General features: G+C 42.5%; 1 protein-coding gene across 6 annotated transcripts in view; it reads left to right on the plus strand.

Annotated features, from left to right (window-relative positions):
- The window catches only part of dab2ipb (DAB2 interacting protein b), a 191,504-nt gene that overhangs the window by 48,011 nt on the left and 126,622 nt on the right, over window positions 1-16,871 (plus strand). For 2 of the 6 annotated variants that reach the window (XM_035390342.1, XM_035390343.1), the window contains exon 1: window positions 11,290-11,747. The exons of the other annotated variants lie outside the window; for them this stretch is intronic. In XM_035390342.1, the coding sequence (XP_035246233.1) occupies window positions 11,627-11,747 (121 nt within the window). In that variant the 5' untranslated portion in view covers window positions 11,290-11,626. Of the gene's footprint in view, window positions 1-11,289; window positions 11,748-16,871 lie in introns of those variants that run through there. 6 annotated transcript variants of the gene reach the window in all.

A 16,871-nucleotide genomic window follows, 5' to 3' on the forward strand; every position in this document is an offset into this window, starting at 1 on the left:
AGAAGTTCCAAGCTCTGGGATATGTAAAACTTCTTTGTACATGTGAATGCCTACAACACCGATTGCTATATAACCTGATCAGCAAGTGCTTATGATAGAGTGAACTCATTTCTCCCTTTATAAAGTAGTACTAGCCAGCTGCACTATATGAATGTATAGTACAGCTAGGTGAAACACAATGAGAGAGGGAGAGAGAGAGAGAGAGACCTGCTAGCCCTGCCTCAAAGGTCTGCAGCTGTCACACAGCCCATCATCTCTCTCTCTTGGTCTTTCACAAGAATCCACACTGGAAAATCTTTTCTAAAAAGGGACAGACAGGAGAAGTAATGAGCATTTGAAGGTGGTAACGTGGCTCTGTGCAACCACGTTTTCTGCATTTGCATGTCCACGTGACACGCACAGTCATGCCTGCCTTTGTTCCCCCCTCTGCTCTGCTTGCAACTCTGTTTTATGAAGGTCCCAGCTCTAATTTTAGTGTCTGAACTCTTGTTGTTGTGCCTTAATTCATTTGCTTGGAGAACACAGTGTTTCTGAGGTAAAACACCCATCAAGGCTTGACCTCTGTGACGTGCACAATGTCTTCTGTTGTAAACGGACAGCCACAGGCTTCCTGCTGATTGCATTCCAAGCATGTAATAGGACAACTCAATTTTCCACCTCGGATCCCTAATGCAGTTATGATATAGATGAAGAGGCCTGTGCCGTAACTCTCTCCCTCTTTGCAGCAGTTCACGTGAGATAGCACTGAACCAATACTAGCTGGCATAATCCCTCTGCTGGTGGACACGTGGAAGTGCGTCCCTGAATGCGATGCCTTTTTCTCAAACAAGAGGACTCGTGTAAATCAGCGTACAGCGCAATCTTAGAATATTATCAATAGTTTGTAATCTATTCAGCAGAAACTAAATTTGTTCCTGTGTAGATTTGAAGTAAAGCTGGTAATATGTAGTTATGTTGCTAAAGATGTTGCATACAATAGAAAGCCTTAGTGAAATGCCCGTGTTGACCCCGTGCTTGTTAACACTAAGATGCATAAGTTCATCCCTGAGGTAAGAGGTGGTGCTGACTGATTTGTGAGAGGTGCGATCAAAATGGGAAGAACTGTAACATACTGTGTTTTCAGTCTTACTCATGGTCTCTGAATGTGGAATGTAGCAGATTAATGATGTCATTTACTACATGTAAGGGACGAGAAGAGAATGTGTTGAAGTCCACATAGGCTCTGGAATGAAAATAGAATCTGTCTGGGTCAGTGGTATGTACTGTAGTGGAAGTGGACTGGACTGGGAAAAATGGGTTGTAGAGGTGTACAGTTTTTTTTTCTTTGGTTATTCAAGAGTGAATTGATAAGAGGTTGCTTTAGATATATAACTTGGCTTCAGTGTATGAGAGGTAGCAGTCTGTTTAAGCTGTGAATTACAATTGGATTTGCTCTGTTTTGGTAGCTCGTAAGGTGTGTTTACATTTATATATTTTTTGCTCTGCTAAACCAACTAATGCTTTGTGGATTGAGGGTATTACAGACCATGGTTTTTAGGCTATTTGCAAATACAATACTATTGGCTTTACTTCTGCTTTGTTAATTGCTATTTGTTTTGAAATTGTTATTTGGGTTTTGATTTGGGGACTACTAATCGTGAACAGGATAATGAAATGCATAAAAAACGGGAACTGTGACATTTCTTTAAGGGGCAATGGACCAGTTTTTCCTGTTTTTTTGAAGGTGTTCTCTAGTATATCTGATGTTCTAATCTGTGTGTTTTCACTTCCTCTCTGATCTGCTCAGATTCATCTCTCTAATCCACAGAAAAACTGCTCTCTTTTTAATGACAATATTTGTTCGAGAGCTAAAAGAAATTAACATTTTAGCCACCCACCCATTCTATCCATTTTAAGCCTCTGGCTTCCTACACGGACAATCTGCTAAAAAATATCTATCCCAGAAATGTCTTTTGTCTTCGCGATGATAATGTGTTTTTTGAGAGAGATTACATTGGAGGGGAGGGATGATCAGGTAGAGAATGTGTGTCCTCTATGTCATGAAGGAGACAACTGCGCTTCTTGTCAGCAGGAGCAGGCTGTGGTCCCCTGATCCAATCAGAGCAAAAGAACTGCCCAGAAGTGCATGTCCAAACTCTGTTAATGTGATCAGTGGGTTTATTCCCAACACAAATTTCTTTCTAATGGAATGACACAACTCACTGCCTTCAGGAGTGAACCCCCTAGAAATTCTCATTGGTTTCATTACGTCTGTCTTTCCTCTAAAGGCATTTGGGGTTGTGTGTGTATTAGGATTGGTTCAAACTTTAAACACATTGTGAGTTTATTAGGACAGATGTGTTCTGGCTGCATGGATGGGGTCAGGTGAATTTTAATTCTATATCCTCCTCAATATGTGCAGGGGTATGCTTGGTCTTGGTTGGGCTCAGTGAACGTGCAATAAATCATATTCCTGTTTTTCCTAGTGTCTGCGCTACAACGTGCCGCAGTTCCTCTGTTACCCAGATGAGGGCAGGGCATGTACACTTTCTGTTACTGTGGAGCACCACACTGCTCTGATCAAGTTGAATGTTCCCCATTTTGATGTTTCCCATAAGCCTTGTTGCTCTATTCTTAAAGACGGAAACACTTCATATTTTTGGGCAATACATGTGCTGTCCTTGAATCAGATTACAGATAGAACCGTGGATCTTGTGCATTAAAGGGTCTGCATAGTGTATGCCAGATCTCTCTGCAGTTAGAACTGGTAGCACCATATTCATCCATCACAAACTTGGTAACACATGGTGTTTGACGTCCCTGTTCCTCCTCCTTACACTGGATTCCTACTGGATGTTTGTGGAACTGACTTTATCATTATTACAATTGATTTCCTATTTGTTTAACTGAAGGCTTGTTCAATGGCTAACCTGATCAGTTTGCTACAGCACAGTTGGTGCTGTATCTGTGGGAAGTAATATATTTGAGTTTAAAGTGAAGGGTGCTTCATCCAAGGATCGTGGGGTACAAGAAAAGAAAAATGATTTTGTGAGTAACCAATGTCACCCCCATGGCTCCAGTTACTCAACATCCAGCCTAATTTTTAAGCTTAAATTGCACAATTACAGGTGAACCATGTTAATATCCCCTCACTTACACCCCAAACCATGTAATAATAATTTGTTTTAGAAAAGAGCCTGATATCTATGTAGTGTGCGCTCTTTGGTCTGTGCACTTATGTGGATATTATTCTGACTGTTCTTTTGTGCCCTGGAGGTTCTTGTGGAGCTTTGGTTGACGGCTGGAAAAACAAAAATGCTTTGATGTGTGATGTGACGCCAGTGGATTCCTACACCTCTTGCTCACCCGTCCTTCTGAACAGAGGATAAAAACGGAAAGAAACCCGTAAGTGGTTAAACCTCTCATATCTGTATGGAAGGAGCAGAGAAGCCAGATGGAGACCTTCAGCAGTTGGCTGTTCTGCCATATTAAAGGTCACATGTGTATGATGGTCTTTCACATACTGAACAGTCTGGAAAAGGAAAGAGCTGAAAAAAGCAGGTATTTGAAGAATTAGTACAGGGGGCCTGAATGCAAATGCTGCTGATTACCATATGGCTTTGTTTATTGCTTTGAAGTATACTGCCATTCCTCTTGTTTTTGAGTGATTTGAGTTTAATGGCTCCAAGTTTCTTATTGCAATGAGCCCGGCTATAGACTTGCCTGGGCATGGTAACTGTTTGCATGTGTTCAGGGCCCTGCACATGAAACCAGGAAAAAAGGACTGCCTGCCCACCCTCTCGCTTTGAAGACAGACCAATTGCACTTCCGCACCAGGCAATGGCATCTCCATATGTTGGTGTCCTTGATTTTATGTGCCCATAGTGTCAGTGAGGAGCAGGCTGGAGCTCTGAAATAGGGATCTGGACTGGATTCTCATAGGAATGGGGCTGCTTCTCATTATGGAAGCTCATGGTTAATCTTAGTTAGTCTGCTGTGAAATAAGGATTGCCTTTATCCAGAGGAAGTGGGTTCTCTCTCTCTCTCTCTCTCTCTCTCTCTCTCTCTCTCTCTCTCTCTCTCTCTCTCTCATCCTAGCTGATAGAAACTATCCCATCCCTGGGTTGTGCTAGAGCTAATTGGGTAATTGGGAGGAGCCTGGCACAGGCATGATCAGGCCTATCCATGCACCAGGACTGTGCCTTAGCCTACGTTCATATATTTTACCCTGAAAACAACCTCAAGTGGAGCATCACCAGAATTTGGACTACAGAGTATCTAGTGTTTACAGTTTTCCTCTTCGAGTTTTGGAATTATGTTTTCATGCAGATGAAGTCACTTATACATGATGCGCTATAATTATTTTGAGCATGGGTCACTAAATAGATGAAGTATATAATATAAATGAGGAGTGAGTTCTTTGGCCTGAGTTTGTGATTGAGTGTGTAAAATGGGTCAGAGAGGACATGCATGCTGCTGCAGCTAACGGAACAGGCTTTGGATGAGAGCTTTGAGGCTGAGAGCCATGGATTGAGCAATCCAAGGTCTTTTTAGCATCTCAGATGCCAGCTCTGTTGGTGAAGTATCTGAAAACAAACAGTACCAGCTGCCACTTCCCTGCCTCTCTCTCAGCACTGAGATGAGAGTTCATGCTGAGGTCAGTGCCTGCATGTCATCAAGCAAGTGAAGGAGTAGCACTATGCCTTGCCCTTCATTAACTGTGGCCTCCAGTCATGACATCACACCGTAGCGTCTTCTTCCCAAAGATAACACCACTGTGGAAATAGAGTAACTAGACTGGCTCCTTAGAGCAACAAGTGAAGATCAGAGGATCAGACCAAAATCATTGTTCTCATTCATACATGAATAATCACCCAGTCCAATTCATATGGATTTATAAGATGCACGACTATGAAATACTACATGTTTTACTGCAGTTCATATACACTAGAAGTGAATGCAGTTTTAGAATATGATGTTGCTATTGCCTGTGTGCATAAATGCATGTAGTCTTATTGGTTTAGATACAGTAGTTTTATGCAAATCAAGGTGTCCATGAGTATACAGTAGTAACCAGAGCAATTGGGAAAACATAGAATAAAACCTTTTTTCAAAAGGCCTGGGTGACCAATCACTTCCAATATCCATTATGATATTTGGGTACCTTGTTAATGCTATACTTCTTTAAAAGAGATGGAAAGAAAAAGCAGACACAGTGTTTCTTTGTTAGAACTGATTGATGCTTCCACTCACAAGTCATGCATTTGCGTGGCAAGGGATTTTCATCCAGCACCAGTATTGATGGCAACTGTTTTTCTTTCATTATCAAGAATAGCAAGTTCTAGCCAGGGTCATGCCACCCCTGTCACCACACCTTATTGTTGACCATTCCTTTGATTTAATTCTGTAGTTAATGTAAGACGGACTCTGAAGCGTGTGTGACGGGCATTGGAACGTTATATAATCAATCCAATGGTAAATTACTGGGCTGCAAATTGATTTTTCAGTTGCCCTCCAATCTGCTTGCTTTTGTAAGAATGAAAACATTTTAATTCAGTTAGTTTAGGAGGCACCAGAGATAGCTTTATAAGGAGCGTGAGTCTCAGGGAAAAGCAATACAAAACCTATTGGACTCATCGACTTTGTGTTTGCTTGTTTTAATGGAATCAGTGCAGTATGTTAAACCACTCAAGCATGTTAATGGATGCTCGGTGGAGAAGCCTTACTGTTGTTGTTTTTTTTTTTTTTTTTTACCCCTCCCCTATTCTCAAACCTGGATTTGTTTTGAAGTTTCCGAGCATGAGCAGTTGAGCGGTGAAGTCTCAAGATTTCAGAGGTATGCGGCTAAATCTCTCAGTCGTGTTGCAATGTCCACAATGAGGCAAGAACCAGCCTGCCTTAGATTCTGAGAGGATGATGTACCAAGAGAATCTGATTCCCTTCCCTTTCCCTTTGAACCAGTAAGAAGATCTTGTTTACGTGTTCCCTGAAATCCCCTCCAGTCCTAATCGAACAGTGGGAGAAGGGTTATACATCTCTGTTGAAAATATATTGGTTTCATCTTGTTCTCATTCAGAAGAAATGTAATCAGCCTCAATATTCAGAGCATTCACTCATCCCATCATGAGCCACAATATTGATCAACCACTATGATTGATCATACTGCAACACTTTGTTAGATGAATGTTGTGTATGTAAGTAAAAGAACTGGACACCATTATGGAGAATGGCAGTAATAGGGGGATATAGTGTGTTCCAGGGCTGGGTAGAATGAATGCAGCGCTTCTTAAATTGGGAGAGACAGAGCTCTGCCCCTGCTACCTATTCTGCCTTAGAACTCACTCCTCCCCTCGCCCACACATATCTCCTCTGCCTCCACCCCACATCTGCGAAAACAAGCTGCTACTTTAAAGTCTAGAGCCTTCTCTACAACAGAGAACCAGCTGGTCAGAACCTGGATCTCTCTCCTCATCCCACAGTGAGGTTTCCCATCCTCAGACTGAAGGTGGGTTCCTTTCCCTGCCTGCTCACATTCGCTGTCGAACTGTTAACCTTCACGCTTTCTCTTGCTGTTTGCTGGGTCTGTGCTTGTGCTTGGCGTCCTCCAGCGGCATTTTGCTCTGTGTCCTGTCCCGTGAGCAGTGCTCTGCTCTCTTATCACTCTGGCTTTGTAGGTTGTGGCGGTATGAATAAATGATTATAATCAGCAATAATCCCTTGGCAAAGGCTAATGGGGACGTGAAGGCAATCTCTGGTGGCGTGAAACTGAGAGCGGGGCATATATATATGAGAGCATCCTGTTCTTAGGTATGCCCAAACAAATAAGCTCAAGGGTCACATGCCATACAGTGGCGCAACAACAGACTCCATGCACAATGAAAGTGGACACAACAGCAAAGGAGATAGTATACTGTGGGCACTCCTACACAGAGATATGTTGCACATAGAGGTTTTCTTTGTCTGTATGGAATAGCTCCACTTACATATTATATAAAATGAATATATTATTAATATAAGCCAGGATTTTGTTATTTTTTCCTTCCTACCCAAATGTAGGTTTCGTCCTCTCGTAAGAGCACCTATTTTTCACGTTTAGCATTTGGGTGCCATAAACAGATGAGAACGTTGTGTAGGAGTAGCTGATCCACACGACTGTCCTCACACTCAATTAAGCACCACGGCATCTTTAGTGCCACCTAGGAAGCTGTTAAGTTCTTTTTTTTCGGGGGGGGGGGGGTCAAAGATGAAGGCTGTGTGGCAGAAACCTGTGGTGTTGAGAGGGCTACAGTACAATGAAACAACTGAACAATTACTGTTTACAAACAAAGCACAAATGGCTACTCTGAGGACAGTAACCCACACACGGAGAGCACTTCAAAATCTAGGGCCTACATGGAACCTTATTCACTGTCAATCATCATAATAAGGCGCCAATTACCGCCAAGCAATGGTAACCAAGAGAAACCTGGCAGAGAATACAATCAAAGAAAAGTTTAGCCGAAAGTGTAATTACAATGGGAGAAAGAAAAACTCAACTGAACTCCAAGGTACATACACTATGTTCATCTTAAATGTTACCATCTGAAATTCTAAGAATAATGAAGGACAAGCATTGTTATACAAACTAATTTTATCTATTTCCGTGCAATTGTTCTGGACTTGCTCATCCCTTGGACATCATGAACTTTGGTAATAACTTTTAAAAACTGAAACGAACTGTAAAATTCCATTTTAATCCTGGTTAACCTGAAGATATGCCTTTCCACACACATACAACATTTTAGCTGCACCATCAACACACTGTATTATACACTTGCCCTTACGAATGTGCTCACACACACACATGCGTGTGCTCATGTACACATTCACACTCTCGTTCATTCACATGTACTTAAACACTGTGGTGCCATTATCCACATAGAGGCTGGTCTCTTTCTCTCCCTAGAGTGTTTTCATGTTTCCCAGTGGAGGCATGAGAACAGGAAGTGACCTCGTCTGAAGAATTGACCTGCTCTGTCTCACTTTGACCCAGAAAACACTTTCACGTGACCACTGTTTCCTTTTGTCCACATTCTGCCAATCCCATATCTAGTGCTTCAACGTCATTCATACAGTTACAAGCGACAGAAAGGATGGGGGATGTGTGCAGATTGAATGTCCTTGTGGCTGGGCTGGCTGTCACCAGGCCTTATGGAGTTGTTTCACATTAAACGCATTGCAGTCAAATGAACTCTTGATGATATCTGACAGGGGGAATATGCATTGAACATTACTTTGATGGCTTGGGCTGTTGTTTTGCAGTTGTGTAATGTTGCCTCTCCGTGTGAGAGAGGCCCACACCAGCCCTTCAGTGAGAAAAATGCGGGGGAATTTGGTATGCATTCAGTCACAGTTATGATATTGCATTGACTTTTGGATTATATGATTTTGAATCTGTCTCTCGGGCAGCAGTTGTAATTATTTTACAATAGAGAAACGTATATATTAAATCAATCTGGATAATGGCTGAACATGCGAATATAAATATATATCCAGAAACATAGAGGCCATCCATGGCAATAGTTATGTGGTCGCTATGGTGATGAATAAGCACTGTGGATCTGGACTGGTGAAAAAAAAAACTGACAAGCAATAAGCCTTTTACCACTGGATTACTCACGCTGAGCCCACAGGAATATAAAAAACGCTGAAGCCTTTTATTCAAATGGAAAAACAGACACAAAATTGAGAACAATCTCTGGAAACCTTCCAGAGCAAGATTGATAGGGGGGCCACGCTAACTTATTCTAGTGGGAAAAGTGTGAAAGAAATCCATGTTTTTATTGATCCATGGGGAATGATTCATGGACTCTGCTCAGAGAACAAATCCAGCTTTTGTTGTCTATACAATGACATTTCAACATCTTATTTTACTTAATTAATCAGATGTTCAAGCTGGGCACTTGGGTTTGGTTCTTTATTCGCTTGAAGTTCAAAAAGACTACAAGCTGTGTTTGAAATTAATTTTTAAATGAACCTTGTTTTTTTCAGGTACTTTGTTCTGAAATATATCCTCGTCGGTTTCTGTGTCTTGTCAGTGATATTATCAGTTTTCTGTGACTCATTCATCCATCCTTTCATATTCTCTCTGACATTTGCTGCTGAAAGGTCCCAATTGGTTTAAATTAATATTTTCCTCCAAAATCTTTCTCTGTACATATTTGTTGTTATTACTTGTGAAACACATAGAATCCCAGGATGCATTAATGGCTTGGTGAATATTTAATCCTTTTATACAGCAGCACATTAGCTGGAACACTTTAAGTATTGCTGGAACAAACACAATGGAACAATAGGTGTACCTCCTTTGGATACAAACCCAAAAAGCCTCTGTTTACAAGATAAGTTTCCTAACCACGATGCCACATTTCCACCCACGTCATTTTTAGTAATTTCTGTTTTGGATGGGTATTTAGGACAAATATTTTGAAATCAGAGCCTGAATTTGTGTTGTGCTTACATCTATGCCATTTCAAGAACCGCAAACATGTTTTACCTTTTAATTAATTAATTATGAACCAAGCAGAGTTTCAGCTTAACTTGTACTTCTCTTTATACCGTCAAGCTTGATGCTTCAGAGTTTAGATCTTAATGCTGTCCTTAAGTCCTCAAGGCTTTATGGCTGTGCAAACATACATCTTTGGGTCTAGGACACAAGAAAGACTCCTTCAGATTGGGACTCTAAATTTGAAGGTTGGTCCAAGGCTGTGATTAAAAACGGCCTGCTCTGAATAACATGTTCACTGGACAACTACTTACTGCTGCTGGCTTGTTTATCTATATAGGTCACAATGGTGTATGCTAGCCAACTGTCTCCTAATGATATGTTTTGGCTGTGTTAATAGCACGCATAAAGTGGTTGTTAAGCTGAATTGTCAGGCCTTGTTCAGAAGCCACTGGATCTGCAGTGGTAATGGCCTGGGTGTACTATTACGATTTGGAGTAGAGCCAAAATTGGGGAGAAGTGAAGGTATGTGAAAAGTATCATATAAGTAGCAGGGCTCCCTAGGGTGGTATATTTCCAGTGTTTTTCTAATCCAAAAATCCCTTGGACTATGAATGCACCATTTCATAGATTATATTAAATCTTTCATTGCCCAGAACGATCAAACACTGAAATAACATGGAATGCTACTGGATATTCTGGGAAGGGGCTGATACATTGGCTCCCTGCCTCTTTTTAAATATGGTTGAAAAGCTGAATTCAGGTTCATTTTGCCAAATGGGTGCTGACACCAGTGCTTTTTCTAACTTTATCCAGTGCAGAATATCCTTAATACTCTCCAGCACATGTACAAGTGGCCTGACATGTTGAGTTTGTGGATCAAAATGACTGAGACCCTGTGATCTTGGGGGGGGGGGGGGGGGGGGGGGGGGGGCTGGGGCGGCTTTGTTGTGCTCTCTGCGAAAGCTGCCTCCCTCTTTGTTTTCATCCAGTTGCGAGTTACGACCCGTCTGCCTCCCAGCTGCTTGACCCGTGCATCAGGGGCACTCCCTCATTGGCTGCAGTTTGCCCTGCCTGCAAACAAGCATGGGTTCCCCTGAGGGAGCACCCCCAAAAACCTGGATCTCACTGGGTTCACGAGTTCACCATCCATTAAGGTGCTGGAATGGAGGGTTTTTGGGGAACAGTGAACCGCGCTGACGTGGGGCTCTGCATTCACCTCCATAACTGTCACAGTGATCTCTGCTGCTCGTAAGCATTAAACTTTCTTCTACCGGGACAGTATAGTTAGAATCATCATACGTGTATTGGTTTCATATCATAGGTAAAAGCACTGCTCTGCAGCAAAGCCTATTGAAGGTCCAAGGAATTCATAGAGAATCATATACAGAGCACATCAGCAGAAGCCGGCCGATGACAAATTTCATTTTCACTGTACCCCACTGAGGTCATTTGAGTCACTCCATGCTCCTGGGCCGAGCCGATCCATTTCATAAAACATGGCCATAATTTATCAAGGACATGAGCAATATGTTCTGCATTGAATAATCTTCATCAGTTTATTTTAATATGAAGAAGATGGCTTTTCAGTTGTACGATACAGACCTGGTGACTCCTTTTGGGCGAATAAACCTTGGCTTGTTTTTTCTGTGCGATGTCAGGTCATTCATCTCTTCCCTCAGCCCTTTCTTCATACACTGTAGCAAGAATGCAGAAAATGGCTTGCACATGTCTAAAGGAAATGCTGAACAAGTTCCAACTCTTTCATTCCTAATCCCCTCCCCTCCACCAGAGAGGTCCATGCCAGGTTTTGCCTTGAGCACAACTTTTGTTCTCTCTCCTCAATGGCATACCAACTGCTCCTGTTCCACTGCATGTACAGCAAACTTATCGGCTGGGAAGGAGACCGCAGTGTTTGCTTCCTCTGTGTGCGAAACAAGAGTGCTATTTTCCCAGCATTCCCAAGCCACCCTGACTCGTAGGAGCTGCTGTCGTGCCCTCCCGGACATGGAACAGGGAGCAGCTTCCCTCTGAGAGGCCAGAGCAACAGGAGGCAGAGGATCCACCGCTTCTTTCTGTCTCTGGGAGTTTTCCACCTCTGGAGCTTCTGAAACAAGACGGGACAGAGCGCACTGCCAGAGAGGCTCTTTCTTAGGGCAGACTATGTCGGGAACAGCGAGAAAGAGCACGGGGAGACCGTCCTATTACTACAGGCTGCTGGGCAGGACAAGGCTGCAGAGACAGCGCAGCAGATCCCGCAGCAGAACCCGACCCACCAATAGGGGTAACTGTCACTCTCGCCTTGCTGTCCTCTCTGCCTCTGTCCAAGTTCTCTTCCAAACATTCAGTGTTTCGCCTGGCAAGTTCTTACACAAACTATTTCTGTTACTTTCTGCCCTGTTATATGAGGAATTTAAACATGTACGTTTTGGAAGCTCTTGAATGTAGTGGGCATGGCTGCCCCATCTGGTTCTACAAGTGAGGACTTGCATGTAGAGAGCACAGTGGATGCTCGTGTGGCTTATATTTGGATTTTCTTTGAGGGAAAAATGTTCGTCTAGATGGTTTCAGAAAGGTCTAGCAGTTTGAGCTAATACTTTTAACGTGCCTTATTCATAAATACAAGTAGCTGAAGTGGATTTCCATGCACTTGCAAAATAATAGAACAGCACCAAAAAAAGACAATGGTAGCAGCACCTCTTATTTCTCTGAACATAGCTAGTGGCAAGTTGTCTTGTTTTTTTTTTTTACTGAAAGATACAAGGAAACAACCGTTTCTTTCCTCTTGTGATAGCTGTTGTCTGTACAGATATCATGTTTATCACTGCTACGATTACATTGACTGGGGCAAGTCTGGTTCAGTGGCCCTGTAACCTGTGATATCATTTTTTTCTACTTTTGCAATACACAATGAGAATGGGGAACAAACAGCCACAAAAGTGTATGAACTGAACTCTGTACTCTGAAGTTATTGTACGTTGTTTAATAATGGCAAACATGTGACCAAGTTGTTGTCTCTTCCAGTCTTTCTGTAATTTTGTATACCCAAAATATGCAAGGTTCTGTGCCTGTTTTGTTTTCCTATCAAAAGACACCTATGGTTTTTTTATTGAGCGGATACCAGGAAAACCTTGTTTTTGGATATACATCACAATGCATTGGTGAATCTTCTTTGTAAAATTCATTGATTTGCTGCATGCTCAGTTTATTTAAATAATAATGTTCCCAGAAGTTCATTTTCAAACACTTATTGATTCTTCTACAAAAAAAACAGAAAATTACTTGAATTTAAAAAGATGATTCTGTAATACCCCTGATATTTACATCATGGAACGCCCCTGGGTGCCCTTTAAGTCTTCCTTTTTATTCTGATTCATTTCACAGATTCTTTCTTGACATTAACACCATTGTGGCAAAGCATGAGTCCTCAGTTTGAAGAGTGGAAGCCTTGTGCAATCTTTCCACACATTGGTTGCCTCTAGGTTAAATTCCACCAGTTTTATAAAGCATGTTTCTATGTGTATGCGTGTATGCAAGAGAGGACAGCAACAGAGACTGATTTTCAGTGAAGACAACTTTGGTAAATAATTATCTATTCAAAGTGACATTAAAGCAATTGCTTTTAAATTTGGTCTTTTAGAAATTGAATGGCACAAATAATGTGAAATGTCTTATGCTGCCACATCACAGGTGTTTTCCACTAAGGAGTCCTTATAGAATGCTTGAATTAAAACATGAAAACAAATGGAATTTAAAAAAAGAAACTGAGGGATGTGTTGTTGAAGAAGAGCTCATCTCCGCCTGTGGCTCTTATCGTAGGGAAGTAGCAGTCCTGCATGACACACAGTGCACCGCAGTCGCATTACAACGGTTGGGATTACCTCATGTTTTTGCCATGTCTTCTGTCAGTTGCTATGCAAAGCCTGTTCAGCTGATTGTGTTATCAGGTTAGAGCAAACAATGAGAGGCATTGGGTTGATTTGAATGTTCGCAAACAGAAGAGAAGAATCGGCTTTGCTTCCCTGATCTCACCTGTGCAATAATCACAAAGGACGTGTTGTCTGTAAACTCCACTGACTTTGATATGGAATAATTGTGATGATAAGGCTGCTGTTTTGTGATTGTGTTACAGTTTTCTCCATGCAGTTCTCTAAGCTCTTTGGCATAATTGTGCACGTGTGTGTGTGTGTAAGTGAGTGTGTGTCTGTGTTTCTGTGTGTCTGCACATTTTGGTAATTAAATTATTTCAGTTTTGTATAGACTGTATATGTCCCAAATCTGTAGATGCATTACCCATTTAAACAGTGAGCCCTTTAAATTTGCCTTACTATCCCACAGTGCATTTCCTGGCATAATGCAGAGGTCCTTAGCGGACATGTAGTGATATGCCTTACCCTGTGGGCCTGAGAATATCCACAGCAGGTGTCCCCAAGGGCTCTCATTTTCTCTGGATTCCTCAGACAAAATGGTGTTGCGTCACCACCTCCCAGCTGCCGAGCGGGCCTGCTTGTAACCCACACAGAGAGAAGTCCCAGCTTTGATGGGACGACAGCTGTTGGGGCAGTTCAGATGATACTGAGGTTTAAACTCCAGAAGCACTGAGCCCCCTTCCTTTATTCTTTTAGAATCCTTTGTGAAATATATTGCTTGTTCTCTCCCCTTATAAAACAGGGACAGATGAAGCTTTGATGTTGCTCTTTTAGTGTAAGGGCCAGCTGTCTTCTTTACTCCTCACTAGAGAAACACAGTGCATACACGATTGGTTATGGGTGGCAAACATTAGTCGAGGAAAAAGATCTTTTCTCTCCCTCTCTCACACGTGCATGCACATTCATATGTCATGCAAAACAAACAAAGGACATTAAGTGCCATGGCCAAGTGAGAAAGCAGTTCTGTGTTTCTGTCTATGTATTGGAATACAAACAGATGAAACTGCCATTAACCATAACATTTATGGAGTACAGTCATATTACAGTTAAGTGACTTCCCTGATTATTTGATGGCATGTCAGTAAGCTAACAACCACCGCAAGAGAGACGTCCGTATTTCTAAATAGCTGAGGTGGACTTTCAAACATGAAAAGAAAGTAAGATCAGCTGAATGGTGCATGCTGGATGTAATTGAATACAATGACACTACAGATATAAATCAGAACTGACAGTAATGTAGGTGGAGGTATAGGTGATGTGATCTTGTGTAATACTCATAGGAGAGGCTGCTTTTTGGTCTTTTCTTCCTGCCAAAGTATGTTCTATTTATTTTCAATTTTTTAAAATGTTATTAAAGAAATGTAATGAGAAAGTTCCAGAAACAGGAATTTGGAACCGTTTTAGCTGTGTAAAGCATCGCCTAAGCTGGCTAAACCCCTGGAAAATGTGTCCTGTTTACCTCAGAGGTTTCAGCACACATGAGGCGCTGTCATTTTTAAGCACTTAGCAGCGCTGGAACAGGATGGGAAATGGAAGCATCTCCCTGTACGGCTGAAGCCTTTGAGGAGAAGTGAAAAGTGTGTACTCGGCTGAAGCCTTTGAGGAGAAGTGCAAAGTGTGCACTCGGATGAAGCCTTTGAGGAGAAGTGCAAAGTGTGTACTCAGCTGAAGTGGGCGATCCAGAATCAGTAAGTAGTGTGTGGGGGAAAGAAATGAAGAAGCATAGTTGCCCAAATTTTCACAGGCTTGCTAGAGACCCATGTCAGCCTGTTGCACTCAGGCCTGTGAGATTTCCACTAAGATCTCTGGGACAAGAAGCTTGTTTTGTGTTCACGAGAGCAGCAGAGGCTTGACAAGAGGAAGTCTTTACTCTGATCTCTTATTCTTCAAAGCGTCCTGTCGAGGGGCCTTTAATGTACTGAGTGCCCCTCTGCAGGCTAATCAAACAAATAAATAGAATATTTCTGCCTTTGACCAAGCAGCCCCTCTGTGTACTGACTGATTGACGGGCTGACTGACTGACTACATGACTTCCCCCACAGTGGCACCAGTATGTTTTAGTACTAGGCAGTAAAAACTATACAAAGAGTACATTCCAGGAACGCAGGGGTCCATTTCACTTTCTGCAAAAACACTCACTTCCTTCGCTGAGCAGTTCTCACAAATAATTTCAAGACAAAGGACATAATTTGCCAAAGCAAACAAGCAGCAACTTTTTTTTTGGTTCACCAGGAAGCACAACAGTTTTTTTTATAACTAATACAAATACACAAATGGGGAACTGGACATTCAGCAATGACATGACAAAGCAGTTACAGCGGCTATATGGCACTCGGCTCACTGTATGGCCCTGTCTTTCCAATACCTGTGCGCATTATGAAAATCGCTGCATGCATGATTTTGTGAGCATGCAGGTGTGTGTGTGTGTGAGCGTGCCTGTGTGAGAGTGCCTGCATGAGCGTGCCTGTGTGTGAGTGCCTGCATGAGCGTGCCTGTGTGAGAGTGCCTGTGTGAGCGTGCATGTGTGAGAGTGCCTGTGTAGGCGTGCATGTGTGAGAGTACCTGTGTGAGAGTGCCTGCGTGGGCGTGCCTGTCCTGAGAGTGCCTGTGTGAGCGTGCCTGTGTGAGAGTGCCTGTGTGAGCGTGCCTGTGTTTGAGTGCCTCTGTGAGCGTGCTTCTGTGAGAGTGCCTGTGTTTGCGTGCCTGTGTGAGAGTGCCTGTGTGAGCGTGCCTGTGTTTGAGTGCCTCTGTGAGCGTGCCTGCATGAGCGTGCTTGTGTGAGAGTGCCTGCGTGGTCTGTTATCTGCGGGTCACCTCAGAGCGGTAATGAGGTCACTGGTGGAGAATGCCATGGCGCTCACAGCAGCTGTCTCAAAGTCACTGCACTGATTGGAATTAGTGTTCTCCGACGCCACAGCTTCTTTGTCAACAGCAGCATCAAATTGAGTGTGACCTGAAGGAAACAGAGCTCCCAGTTGAACTCGGGGAGATACGACCACATTTTGAAGGCTAGAATCACCATTAAATAGAGATGAATACTGGAGAAGGCTGTGCAATTTCCTGTTGGCATCGCTTTGTCTCCTGCAAAATCAGATGGCCGATTATATGCACTTTGCTGGGCTATTTATCAGCAGGAGTGTAAATTAATTGAAGACTGCCAGAGTCCTAATGCTATGATGGATGATGCGTGGATACGCTTTATGGCACTGCTGAAATTTATTAACTAACATGTATCATCATTTGTTTGTCTTTTTACCCAGCAAGAAACTGCAATCATTCTGAAAAATCATTGGAAAATTAGTCCCTCTCCCCCTCTCCATTTTGGGTATGAAGGTGGACGACATTCACAAAAATTGCTAACCGAGGAAAACAATTTCAAACACCGTAGTGTGCAGTCTGGTCCAGTTTTGTATTTGATTTTCGTTCCTGTGTATATAACAACCACTTTTCATCTCTATCACAAGGCTGCATTTAATGGA

Source organism: Anguilla anguilla, chromosome 14, assembly GCF_013347855.1.
Source record: "Anguilla anguilla isolate fAngAng1 chromosome 14, fAngAng1.pri, whole genome shotgun sequence".
In the NCBI taxonomy this organism is placed as follows: domain Eukaryota; kingdom Metazoa; phylum Chordata; class Actinopteri; order Anguilliformes; family Anguillidae; genus Anguilla; species Anguilla anguilla.